General features: G+C 43.5%; 1 protein-coding gene across 3 annotated transcripts in view; it reads left to right on the forward strand.

Annotated features, from left to right (window-relative positions):
- The window catches only part of brsk2a (BR serine/threonine kinase 2a), a 196,639-nt gene that overhangs the window by 151,880 nt on the left and 31,033 nt on the right, over positions 1-13,726 (forward strand). For all 3 annotated transcript variants that reach the window (XM_052060055.1, XM_052060056.1, XM_052060057.1), the window contains exons 6-8: positions 732-765; positions 5,805-5,873; positions 6,996-7,142. In XM_052060055.1, coding sequence (XP_051916015.1) covers positions 732-765; positions 5,805-5,873; positions 6,996-7,142 — 250 coding nt within the window. The remainder of the gene's footprint in view (positions 1-731; positions 766-5,804; positions 5,874-6,995; positions 7,143-13,726) is intronic.

The raw sequence follows: 13,726 nt of genomic DNA on the forward strand, positions 1-13,726 counted from the left end.
TTTCCCCATTGACATGATGATGATGATGGTGGTGTTGTAACGGGCCAACATTTTGACAGCCAGAGGGGGCGGGAAAAACAGGCCTGCCATACATGAGTAAACACACAAACAAGCCAATAAATGGGAGACATGTTAATCAACACTACTCTCCTTATTGCTATTAAATGAGACTGAACGAAGTGAAAGCTGAGGAAGCCTTTGTTTTCTTTGTTCTTCGTTAAAAACCAATCAAGGTGATATACTGGTATGATATAAAGTATATACTATATATAGAGAGAGAGAGAGAGAGAGGAGAGAGAGAGAGAGAGACACACAGAGAGAGAGAGACTCTATTCGTACACAACATACACACATACATGCCTGAGTGTCTTCTATCTAATCAAATTTTAATATTGCAAGTGGCTAGGCTATCATCCATGGAGCAAACCTTGCAAGGTAGCTCTTTAAATCTATCTGTAATATTGATGTGTCAATCTCGCAATTGGCTTTACCGTCAGCACATCCAGTATGCTGGAAAGATCAGAGACGATGCCCTTGCTGGAGAGAGTCGGACTACTTAAGATGGTCTGAACTTTCTGAAGCATATCTCGATCTGTGTTCACTTAAGACATTGCCTATATGGCTGCAGAAGCTCAAGTGTCAAGAAGAGAATGACATTCCTTCAAGTTTTCTTCTCCCTTTGACTTACATGAGTTTGCTCATTCCTTCTTGTGTTTCTGCCTCCCCAACAGCTCTCCACACTACGCATGTCCAGAGGTCATCAGGGTGAGTCAGCAAGCTTTCTCACTGTGGATCTATTTGCCATTTTCTGCTTCTAAGTGGCCTGAGAGTGGATAAAAGAAGTCTACATATCCCTTTTCAAATGCGCACACACACACACACCACACACACACACACACACACACACACACACACACACATACACACACACACACACACACACACACACACACACACACACACACACACACACACATATATATATATATATAGCGAGTGCATCGGCTCATTCACTGGGTACGACGCGATTGACGGGTGAAATCGCGATTCATCACGATGCATTGATGGGTATCGGTAAAATCCGATTTAAGCTCCGTTTTATTCAAGTTAAACGTCACATATCTGCCCTTTCCTAGGCGCAATGAATGCACCATCATTGCTTTGCAAAAAAAAAAGTATAATATATATATATATATATATATATATATAAATTATTATATTTCATATATATACACTATAGCAACAGCTGTGAGTCTCAGGTGCCAAATTGTTTACATTTTCTTTGCACAAAACCCAATTGTGAAAGGGCTTAAATAAGTTCTTTTACAAGTTCTACTGTTTATAAGGAATAAAGTGGTATCCTTTTTGTAATACCATACTGAATTCCATCTTTTTAAAAGCTTTTTTTCTTTGCTTATTTGCATCATGTTTAATATCACAATATTGCAACAAATTGCATTGTATCGTATCGGATCGCATTGATTTGAACTTAATGTGTATCGAATCGTATCACATCGTGACGACGGTGAAACGTATCGCATCGTATCGCCAGAAAATTCCATGTATCGTTTAAGTATCGCATCGCTGGCAGTGGATCGAGATGTGTATCGAATCGTCCTCAGTGCTGAGATTCACATCCCTAATATATATATATATATATATATATATATATATATATATATATATATATATATATATATATATATATATATATATATATATATATATATATATATATATATATATATATATCCTCATCTCACCCCTCGGGTGGTGTCCGTCCCTCATTCAGCTCGGGTCCTCTACCAGAGGCCAGGAAGCTTGAGGGTTCTGCGCAGTATCCTTGCTGTTCCCAGCACTGCACATTTCTGGACTGAGATGTCCGATGTTGTTCCCGGGATCTGTTGCAACCACTCATCTAGTTTGGGGGTCACTGCCCCGAGTGCTCCGACCACCACAGGCACGACTGTCACCTTTACCTTCCAGGCTCTCTCCAGCTCCTCTCTGAGCCCTTGGTATTTCTGGAGTTTCTCATGTTCCTTCTTCCTGATGTTTCCATCACTTGGGACCGCTACATCCACTACAACGGCTTTCCTCTGCCCTTTATCTATGATCACGATATCTGGTTGGTTCGCCATTACCATCTTGTCAGTCTGGATCTGGAAGTCCCACAGGATCTTCGCTCTGTCATTCTCCACCACCTTCGGAGGTGTTTCCCATTTTGACCTTGGGGTTTCCAGTCCATACTCCGCACAGATGTTTCGGTAGACTATGCCAGCCACCTGGTTATGGCGTTCCATGTAGGCTTTCCCTGCCAGCATCTTACACCCTGCAGTTATGTGTTGGATCGTCTCAGGTGCCCCTTTGCACAACCTACACCTTGGGTCTTGTCTGGTGTGGTATATCTGGGCCTCGATGGCTCTGGTGCTCAAGGCCTGTTCCTGAGCAGCCAGGATGAGTGCCTCTGTGCTGTCCTTCAGGCCAGCCCTCTCTTGCCACTGATAGGACTTCTTGAGATCAGCCACTTCAGTTATGGTCCGGTGGTACATCCCGTGTAGGGGCTTGTCCTCCCATGATGGTCCCTCCTCCAGCGCCTCATCTTCTGTTCCCCATTGTCTGAGACATTCTCTGAGTACGTCATTCGTTGGAGCCTTCTCCTTGATGTATTCATGGAGCTTGGATTTTTCATCCTGGACAGTTGCTCTTACACTCACTAGTCCTCGGCCTCCTTCCTTTCGGCTTGCGTACAGTCTCAGGGTGCTGGATTTGGGATGGAACCCTCCATGCATGGTTAGGAGTTTTCGGGTCTTAATGTCCGTGGTCTGAATCTCTTCCTTTGGCCACCTTATTATTCCTGCAGGGTATCTGATCACTGGCAGGGCATAGCTGTTTATTGCCCGGGTCTTATTCTTGCCATTGAGCTGGCTTCTTAGGACTTGCCTCACTCGCTGGAGGTATTTGGCCGTAGCCGCTTTCCTTGTTGCCAGTTCGAGGTTGCCATTGGCTTGTGGTATACCAAGGTACTTGTAGCTGTCCTCAATGTCTGCTATTGTTCCTTCAGGGAGTGAGACCCCTTCAGTGCGGACTACCTTTCCTCTCTGAGTCACCATCCGACTACATTTCTCAAGCCCGAATGACATCCCGATGTCGCTGCTGTAGATCCTGGTTGTGTGGATCAGGGAATCTATGTCCCTTTCGCTCTTAGCATACAGCTTTATGTCATCCATGTAGAGGAGGTGACTGATTGTAGCTCCATTTCTGAGGCGGTATCCATAGCCTGTCTTGGTGATTACTTGGCTTAGGGGGTTCAGTCCTATGCAGAACAGCAGTGGGGAGAGTGCATCACCTTGGTATATGCCACATTTGATGGACACTTGGGTAAGTGGCTTGCCATTGGCTTCAAGTGTGGTTTTCCACATCCTCATCGAGTTCGCAACGAAGGCTCTTAGGGTCCTGTTCACCTTATACAACTCCAAGCATTCAGTGATCCATGTATGTGGCATCGAGTCATAGGCTTTCTTGTAATCAATCCAAGCTGTGCACAGGTTGGTACGTCGGGACCTGCAGTCTTGTGCGACTGTTCTGTCAACCAGGAGTTGATGTTTGGCTCCTCTAGTATCTCTACCAATGCCCTTCTGTGCTTCGCTCATGTATTGATCCATGTGTCCACTTATCTTAGCCGCAATGATGCCTGACATGAGCTTCCATGTTGTGGAGAGACAGGTTATTGGCCGATAGTTGGATGGGGCTGCACCCTTCGAGGGATCCTTCATGATCAGGATCGTTCGCCCTTCGGTTAGCCATTCTGGGTGAGTCCCATCCCTCAGCAGCTGGTTCATTTGTTCTGCTAGGCACTCATGGAGTGCTGTGAGTTTCTTTAGCCAGTAGGTGTGGACCTCTCTCAGGGTCACCAGCCATTGTGCACTGCTGTTATGTGCAACCTCCTTCTCCCATATGCCTTTCCAGTACCTTTCAGTTTCCAGTCTTGGTGGGTCAGCTCTGTTGTTAGGACCCTGCCACTGAGCGTACACTTTCGCAGGTTGTGTTGCGAACAGCCTGTTTATTCGTCTGGCCTCATTCTCTTTCGTGTACCGCTTTAGGCGGCTGGACAAGGCTTGGAGCCTTTGTTTGGCAGTTTCGAGTGCTTCAGGTATGGTCATCTGGATGTACCTCTCGGGTATCGGCCTTTTCATCACACCTCTCTGGGCCTCCGTCAATTGACTCACATCTTTCCGGGCCGCCTTGATCTTAGCCTCCAACCGTCTTTTCCATGGTGGGTAACGTATCTCATGGCTTCCATGGTTGCTCTTATAGCCCAGAGTCTCCAGGATCACTGATGCTGAAGCGTATATCAGCTCATTGGTTTCTGTGATCGTTACGGTAAGGATTGCCCTCAGTGCTGCATTCACACTTTCTATGAGACTTTCAGATGGTACTTCACATAGCCGTTGTAATCGGTTTCTAGGTTGCCCAGCTTTCATTCTCGCCATTATCTTAGCTTTCAGGTCAGTTGCTGCCTCGCTCAGCATTTCATTCATTGGGCCTTGCCTCCCAATCTCTTGTATGACCTCCTCCTCTGATCTGGCAGCCTGGGGCCCTTCGCCATGGTACCTGCGTTGTACCTCATCAATCTCAAGTTGTGACAGCAGTTGCCGTTTGTGGATGTTGGAACACTGAGCTACTAGTTGTTTCGTGGTCAACCGTGACTGTGGGTTTCGAAGTAACCATTTAGCCCACATTCTCTGCATGTAACCCCTCTGACTAGGGTTGCTTGAGTAGTAGCATTCCAACAGAGCCATGTTATCGCCTCTCGCCCATCTCCGCTTTGTTCCAGTAGCCCATTTTTCATCAAGGTGCTCTGGTTCCCCAGCACCTGACGCAGACCTTGTTTGGCCGGGCGACGTCTGAGCCGGCATGTCATTCGTTTTATTGTCTCTCATCATTGTATGAGGTAGGCATTAGCGTGAAGGATCTTGCCCAAGGACCCACACTGGATGGTGTTATGTGCTCATTTTTGCCCCAAGCGGGATTCGAACCACCGTCTCCCGTATGCCAAACCGATGCCTTACCAACTGAGCTATCCAGCCGCTATATATATATATATATATATATATATATATTAGGGAAACTCACACTGTACTGTCGTAAAGCGACACGGCAGGGAAGTCAAAGGCCGTTCAAGTCACAAACAAGAGATTAATCCAAGGAGAATCTTGGGGAGTCTTGCATGGGCGCAGAAGAACTATCTGGCTATGAGATAATGAGTTAACAGGAGAGGCCTTAAATCGTAGTTGATTGTTGATTTGAAGTGCATCCTTCTTGTGAGCAGCGTTTATGTATCACAAAAACCTGGAATTTGGACATGGGGTGTATGGACATGTTATGGTACATACAGTGTGTCGACAAAGGTAAAAGCGGGGCCCTGCCTTATTCGTATTCGCAGCAATAGTAGAGAACATAATGTAATTCACTATATTTTCTTTTGAGATAATAATAGTGTATGTCAGAAAATATCCCTCAGACTTTAGCGATGTTAATGGATAAACAAAGCGATGCCAGGGACATGCTCTCTAGGCATACTGAGCTTGGCCATTCAAATTTAAAAGAGACTTTTAGGAGTTGTGGATCATGCCGAGCTATTGCAAGGGATTGCCAGAGTGAAAACACAGCGCTATAAATGTGAATAATCTCCCCCTTGTTGTTTTGTCTCCCGTTGCCCGTACATCATCTGCTCTTCTACAAGGCTTCCTCTCCAGGCATCTGTCTTGTTTCACTAATGCTAACATTAACACTCTCGTCTTCAGGGGGAGAAGTATGATGGGAGGAAAGCGGACGTCTGGAGCTGTGGGGTCATTCTTTTTGCCCTATTGGTGGTGAGTCTACCAACTTGTTCTTTGCTAACTGAAGCTGTCTGGTTGCACCGTTTTGGACAATATAGTGTCACAGTTACGGTGCTCATTGTTCACTTGAGGCAGTCTTAAGTTGGATAAGAAAGTGTACGTGTACTTGATTGCAGTCGCACCGGTCAAAGAATTCATGTCGCATTCCTCAAACACCCTCAAGCTAATTTTGCATCCCAAGACTCATAAGAGTGCCTTTCTGTCCAGCTTCATGATGTATGTCCTTTCCCAGACATTTGGCCGCGCAGATCTATTTCATCAACAGCTGGGCTTTAGTTCCCGCACACTCCTTCTGCATGAATAATTAATGCAATGAAACTGCAAGAGGATAGCTCAAAATGAACACCATTGCCGACAGAGTGACTCTGGTCAAAGACGTCTTTGTGTTTTTTGGGTTCATTCCTGTGTGTGTGTGTGTGTGTGTGTGTGCACACACGTGTCTCAACCCGGCATTGGAACATTGGATTGATCTTACAGAATTGAAAATTATCTTAAAAAAGCAAGTTTTGGCCCATTACTTGCTCTCCACCTTTTATCCAATGTGGCTGCACATTGCGAGATTTTTATGGATGTATTTGGCATTCTCCGGTCATTAGACCCAGCTCAAAAGATCGCTTACGTAAGCGCACCCTTACTACTCCACCAGTCCACATTCATCGCCGTGTTTCTTTTAATTTTCTTCATTTTTTTCACCACCACCACTCCACCCTGCGGAGTTTGCTATTCATCACGCAGGCACATCTATCTGTGGGATGTCAGCTCACTCTGATAAATGGCTTTGATAATGCTTAATGAACAAGGTAAATGCCAAAGTGGGGTAATTATTAGAAATGCCGTTGTTTTTATGTTACTGCTGATGATTATTTATTTTTGCATCATTGCAGAAGAGCAGATTGTTCCCATTTGAGAATTTAGAAGATAAATTCTTAGAGATAGAGAGAGAGAGAATGTGTTAAATTACAAAGGATGAAAAGCGGAATTCTGTGTTTATTTCACACAGCCAACCTATTAAATTTGCCATTACATCAAGTGAGAATAAATTCTTCTGCACTATTCAATTACAACATCCACACATTTCTCCTTTTCCAATTTCAGGGAGCGCTGCCATTTGATGACGACAACCTGAGGAATCTGCTGGAGAAAGTGAAGTTAGGAGTGTTCCACATGCCCCACTTCATCCCTCCAGACTGTCAGAACCTCCTGCGGGGCATGATCGAAGTGGATGCCTCCAAAAGACTAACGGTCAGTGACGTGAAGAGGTTATGCTGCGTGAGCACCTTTGCTTTGGGCTGTCAGCCAATGGCATGTTTGTAAACAAAACAAAAGCTTCTGGATTTTCTCTTACAACCGGATGCACTTTTTAAATTCCTTGTTTTATTTTTTTCAAACCAAGGCAGTGTTATAAATGCACAACAAACTTACAAACAATATTCACCACTATTTTTTTTGTTTATTTGTTTTTAATAAAGCGAGCAGCTAGAATAATGTAGCTCAGCAGACATTGATGTTTGTTTCTGGTCACGTCTTATTGTGCAGGGTGAGCAACCGCTTATCGCAAGGTCGAGTTCACTGGGCTCACTCGCAATTGCGCAAGAGACCAATTATAAAAGTGAGAATGTTAATGCTAAAAGAACCCTAAAATTGTTTTGAGCCAATTTACTGAACTAATTAATTGAGCATTTGGATATCTGCTCGATACAAATTAGAAATTGCAAAGTAGATACAAGGCAAATTGTGTTTTTCCAGCATCATCCACTGGTTTGAGCAGTTGCACAGATTATAAATTCCCACAACGGACAGTAGAAATCCTAAAGTTGTATTTACTGTGGATGAGTGTAATGTGTCAAAGGTGGGTTCTAAAGAAAAACATAGTCCAAACACTTTGACCATGTGAACAACAAAGTGACACTATCACACTTTCACTCGTGCCACTACATCCATCAGACATTGAGACATACTTGTTGGGAGAGTCCCCCCCCCCCCCCCGTTTAAAATTTGCATCACATATTCTCCATAACATTCATGTGATGGTGTTCCGCTAAACCTCTCTTTTCAATCTGCCTCGTCCACTTGGGAGGAAAAAGAAACACTGATGGTAGACAATGTCTTCTGGAAAACATCTGGACATGTCCTTTGACTGGAAATACGTGTTCTTGTCACCCGTCCATTTTCGATCGTACTTGTCCTAATTAGAGTGAGCCAGAGCCCATCTCAGATGACACTGGGCGAGAGGCAGGGATACACTGGACTGGCCAATCGAAGGGCACAGATACACTTGTCAAACATCCATTCACACTCATGTTCTCACCCATAGGGCAATTTAGAAACTCCAGGACCTGGAGAAAACTCACACAAGCCCAGTAGAACATGAGGAAACGCATTAGAAGGAAATGCCAGCTGAAACATATTCATCATGACCTATTCAATTAGCCAAATCCTGGTGGTGACATATGGTACCAGGTAGAATAGGTTTTGTATTTAATTTAAAAATCTACAACCGCTTTTGATCACGATTGTGGTGCAATGTTGTAAGTGGGCATTGTTGGATCCTAGCTGAAACAACATTTGTGTGGTTAAAAAAAGGCAAAAGGGGAATTACATTAAATGGGCATCCGTGAGAACAACCAATCACGCTGTGCAGAGTCGTTGCCGATACATCTCTCCTGCCAAGACTTTCCATCACTTTTGTCTCATTTGTTTTTTTCTTTCCTTCCAACCCCCTGTTGCTCATCCCACTTTGCAATGCTTGACCCTTCTACGTAGCGTCTGATCATTTTGGGAAGGTGGATGGATGATGTGAGGGGAAAGAGTCAGCGGGGGAGTTTGGACAAAGGCAGCTCAGACAGTTCTGATCTGCTTCCCTTCACTGTAGATGCTTTAGAATCCTTACACACACACACACACACACACACACACACACACACACACACACACACACACACACACACACACACACACATACTTACACACTCATTTTACTGTCTTTCGTTCTACAAACTCAATTCCACTGCAGTTGGGACATTAAGTTAAACAGGTAAAAACCTAATACGATGATTTTCAAATCATGTTCAACCTATATTTAATTGAATACTCTCCAAATAGAAGATATTTCGTGTTCATACTGGTCACCCTTATTGTTTTTAGCAAATGAGCGTTAACTTCGAAAGCTGGGACAGGTGGCAAAAAACCTCAGTAACCACCTATTTGGAACATCCCATGGGTGAACTGGCTAACTGAGAAAAGGTGGGTGCCATTATTAGGTATAAAAGGAGCTTCCCTGAATTGCACGGCCATTCACAAGCATAGATGGGGTGAGCTTCACCTCTTTGTGATCAACTGCCGGAGAAAATAGTTGTCAGCCAGTTGTGTGTCACAAAAAGACAAAATAACTAGGCCGATTTAGAGTCTTCCATTGCACTCGCATGCATGTTTTTGAAATAAAATATACAACACAAAGAAACATTCCAACTTTGCATTCGATATACGAACCACAATGCTACTTGCTCATTTTACTCAATCCAAATCATTTTACTAAGAATGGTCAGGAGCTACCAGTCAAATGTTGGAATGATTTAATAAGATGAGCAAGGCTGTCCAAACATTTCTTTGCATATGTTACAAATGTCCATATTATCTTTGTTTTTAGTAAATATGGTACATGTGTCTTGTAATTGATTGACAGACAATAAAACAAATTTCAAACAAATGAAAAAGATGGACATATTGAAGTCTAAATGTGTATTGGTCAGTCACCGACATGTTTTATTTTCTGTCATTATATTTTGTACTGAAACTCTTCGTGGGTTTTTAAGCAAATACACAAATTATATCCATGACATTTGTCTGAATAGAATGCTTACATTAAGCACAATACATTCATTCATTCATTCATTCATTCATTCATTCATTCATTCATTTTCCGAACCGCTTTATCCTCACTAGGGTCGCGGGGGGTGCTGGAGCCCATCCGAGCTCTCTTCAGGTAGTAGGCGGGGGACACCCTGAATCGGGTGCCAGCCAATCGCAGGGCACACAGAGACGAACAACCATCCATGCCCACACTCACACCTAGGGACAATTTAGAGTGTTCAATCAGCCTGCCATGCATGTCTTTGGAATGCGAGTAAACCGGAGTACCCGGAGAAAACCCACGCAGACCCGGGGAGAACATGCAAACTCCACACAGGGAGACCGGAGCTGGAATTGAACCCGGTACCTCTGCACTGTGAAGCCAAAGCTAACCACTGGACTACCAGGCTGCCCATCACAATACATATCAATGTTTATATCATCGAACATGAAACCAATCTATTACCACTCCATTTGACAAGATATTTGTAGATTTGGATGATTTGGTGTTATTTGTTTTCTGATTCCTGATCACCTGATCATGTCACGTTGTGCCCGAAGCGATAGAATGATCGCTCCGTGCACAACAAAATAAGGAAGTGGATCCCCGAAATAGCAGACACAAAAAGAGATTTTGTCAGATAACAAAAGGAGTCTTTAATAACGAACACAAAATAACCCGACAGGGAGAATAACAAAAAGCGCTGGTCAAAATAGGGACCAGGGATAAAATAAAAGGACAACTGAAAACGCTTGCGGAAAAAGATGGCAAGGAGGGTCAGATTAGAACAATGAATATAAGTTTCACTCGCAAGAGGAACAACGACGCGTAATAACAGCCACAAGGCTAAGAGACAATGAATAAATGCAAGTAGGAATTGGGCGAGAGAAATTTTGGCACGGCGTGGAATTCTCCGGCAGTGAGTAGACTGCCAGAGCGTCCAAATAAAGACTGAGCAAGTACTCCCTAATGGGTGACAGGTGTGTAAACGGCGGGCAGAAGGCCCGCCCCCTGCTGGCAACCCCGGGACGTGACAGATCAGAGCAGGATATACCCTCCTACGAAACATTTCAAGGTGCAGCCGTCAAAATAAAATACATCGATACCATCAAGAGCACATTTCATAATCATCAACTGCCAAACGGCACGCAACTGCCGTTTGGCGTGATTTTTGCGCCGTGCTTACAAGTTCTCTCGCATGTAATTGCAATGACGACGTGGTGTTCGCGAGGTGTGATGTCCTCACTACAGCTGAGCAATCCTCTGAGGAGGAGGTCTGAAGGCAGGAAACAGACAGCATCCCAACGCTCTTTGGCTGCCTCTCAGATTTAGACAACAACCATGTGTATTTTGCTGACTGGAAATGTATTCATTAACAGTGCATTTCCTGTCCGCTTGTCTGTGTTTGTTTGGCATTGAGTGATTTGCATAGAGTTATGCTTCATCATCATTTGGAGTAAGCAGTCCAATTTCATCAGTCTGTCAGTGATCGTGCATTTGCTGTAACAAGATGGCTATTTATGCTGTCTCTTGACAATATTCTTCGACAATTCAATATGGAATTATAGCGCTAAATACTGTGATTGGTCAGAATACAAGAATATGATCCACTTTGCTGACTCGTGTTCAGGGCTACTTATTTACACAAAGTTGCAAGGAGAAAATGCCATCATTTTGCCGTTTTTATTCATGCATGTACAGTGATCCCTCGCTATTTTGCGGTTCATTTATTGCGATTTCAGTGCATCACAGATTTTTTCAAACGTATTCCTTTTAAAAATTAATTAATTAAGTCCGCAAAAGGTCCGCGAGAAGCAGTGAAAGTCAGCAAAATAACAGCAAGTCACATAGAGCAACATATACAGTACTACATATATGTTTACTGTACTACAATTAGTTCTTCATAAACTAACTTAACTTATACATGTTTATATCTATTAGTATACAGCATTAAGTCATGTTAATTACTTCAAAATGTACTTCTACATGCATGTATACCATTAAATTTGGCCTTATAATATTATGTACATGTACCTATATGGAGGGGGGAGCGCTACGTCGCGGATTTTCGTTTATCGTGGTTGGTTTTGGTCCCCATTAAACGCGATAAACGAGGTATTACTGTACCGGTAGACCAAAATTGCTCATTTCTAGGAGAGCCACAACAATCACTGAGCACCATTTAATAGTGTGCGACGTGGTGGTAGAATCAGAAACATGAGAGGCTCCAATTCTTTAGTATGCTGCACGAACACTATTTTTTTTCTCTTTTTTTTTGCCTGTGCTACATAAGGACAGGTCACCTTGGGGACCCTTTAGTTATGTCAGCCAGTCCTTTACTAAGTGTGGCACCCCAGGCTGAGCCACTGAGAGACAATATGCTACCTGTTTCCCCTCCCACCCCATCTCTGTCGTGCAGGAGAGGTCGAAACAGCTTCGGGGGATGTGTTGTGACCTCACACAAAGTCAAATAGCCCAACTCCAAGTGTTCTTGCTGTTCTGTCGTTAGTGGCCATTCCACAATGGGAAGCGGTCAGAATGACAACGCAAAAGTTGACGTTAACCTTCCCATAAGAATCAAAGTGACAGGACGTTGAGAGCAAAATTAATGCTGTGCTCCATGCTTAGCTCGCAGCACTCTCGTGCCGGAACAGCATTTTAATTCAAGAATCAAGCAGTGATTGGCCTGGATCCCCCTGCACTCTCCAACCTCTGTGCCCCAAGAACCCAATTATTTGCAGAGAGATACATTTTCGGTTTAGACTGACTAATTGTATGCTTTCAACTTTGTGGAAACAATTTCTGGAATTCTTTATTATGAACACACATTTAAACACATGAAAACACACTTTTAAAGTCTGCCTTAGTGCCTGTTCTTCCTCGCACTCACACAGTTCTCCATACAACACAAGAAGCAGAGCATCCTATCGTCAAGATATTTTCGTTTTTTTTTGGTCACTCCCAGTTAAAATGTATTATACAGCAAACGAGAATGAAACATTGAATGTTTAAACAAGGACAACATGTCAACCCCACGAAAGCAAGGTCAACAGTCGATACCATTTCTTAAAAACTAGCATGCAAGGAGAGCGTTCACATACAACCTTAAGTTGTCGAGGCAAGGTCACACACCAGAGCAGGCAGATGTCTTCTGCCTCATGCAACTGGCTCTCCACATCCCAAGCACCCAACCACAGCTATCTTGCTCTGTCTCTCTGAATAAAACATCAGAAAGAGAAAAGAGACACAAGATCTACTTAGTTATCCTCACGTTAAAACAAAAGTTTATATGAGGTGATAATTAGCATAGATCACATTTGGTAAGTGTGGAGAAATATATTTCATGTTCAACCAAAATGACTGAGTTTCTTCCTTAAAAAAGTCCGCTGACATCAAAACACTACTTTCACACACCCGGAACAGTTACACAAACAAACAGAGCATACTCACAATACTCACATGCATCTATTCTCTTTGCTCAACTGCGGAACTCCCTGGAAGAGGGACTTTTACATGAGCAATTCAGGACCTTCTCTGCCTCTTCTTGCTGTTAAACTCGTTTTCCAGTAGACCTCAATGCTCTCTGGCATGTTCCTGAGCAACGTAATCCTACATTTTGGGCGTGCAACTCTACCGTTATATTTTAAACGCTCATGAAAATGATCCCTTAGGGGCGGATACTTCCATCAGCATTTCAGGCCGGCCCAGTCCGTCCAAGTTGTCGCCAACAGCCAAACGGCGTCGAGAATGGACTTACTGGTACTATGTCACTTACAGGTGCCGCGCACCTGACACGCAGCCGATCACAGAAAACTTAAAAAATAAAACAATGTTGTATGTATTATTATTATTATTATTATTCAGTCCAACAGGCCTCAATGAAATCTGCCCCGTATTGTTTTTATTTCACCAATCACCACGCTGTGCATGTGCATGTGCATGTGCATGTGCGTGTGTGTGTGTGTGTGTGTGTGTG

This window comes from Hippocampus zosterae, chromosome 3 (assembly GCF_025434085.1).
Source record: "Hippocampus zosterae strain Florida chromosome 3, ASM2543408v3, whole genome shotgun sequence".
Lineage (NCBI taxonomy): Eukaryota > Metazoa > Chordata > Actinopteri > Syngnathiformes > Syngnathidae > Hippocampus > Hippocampus zosterae.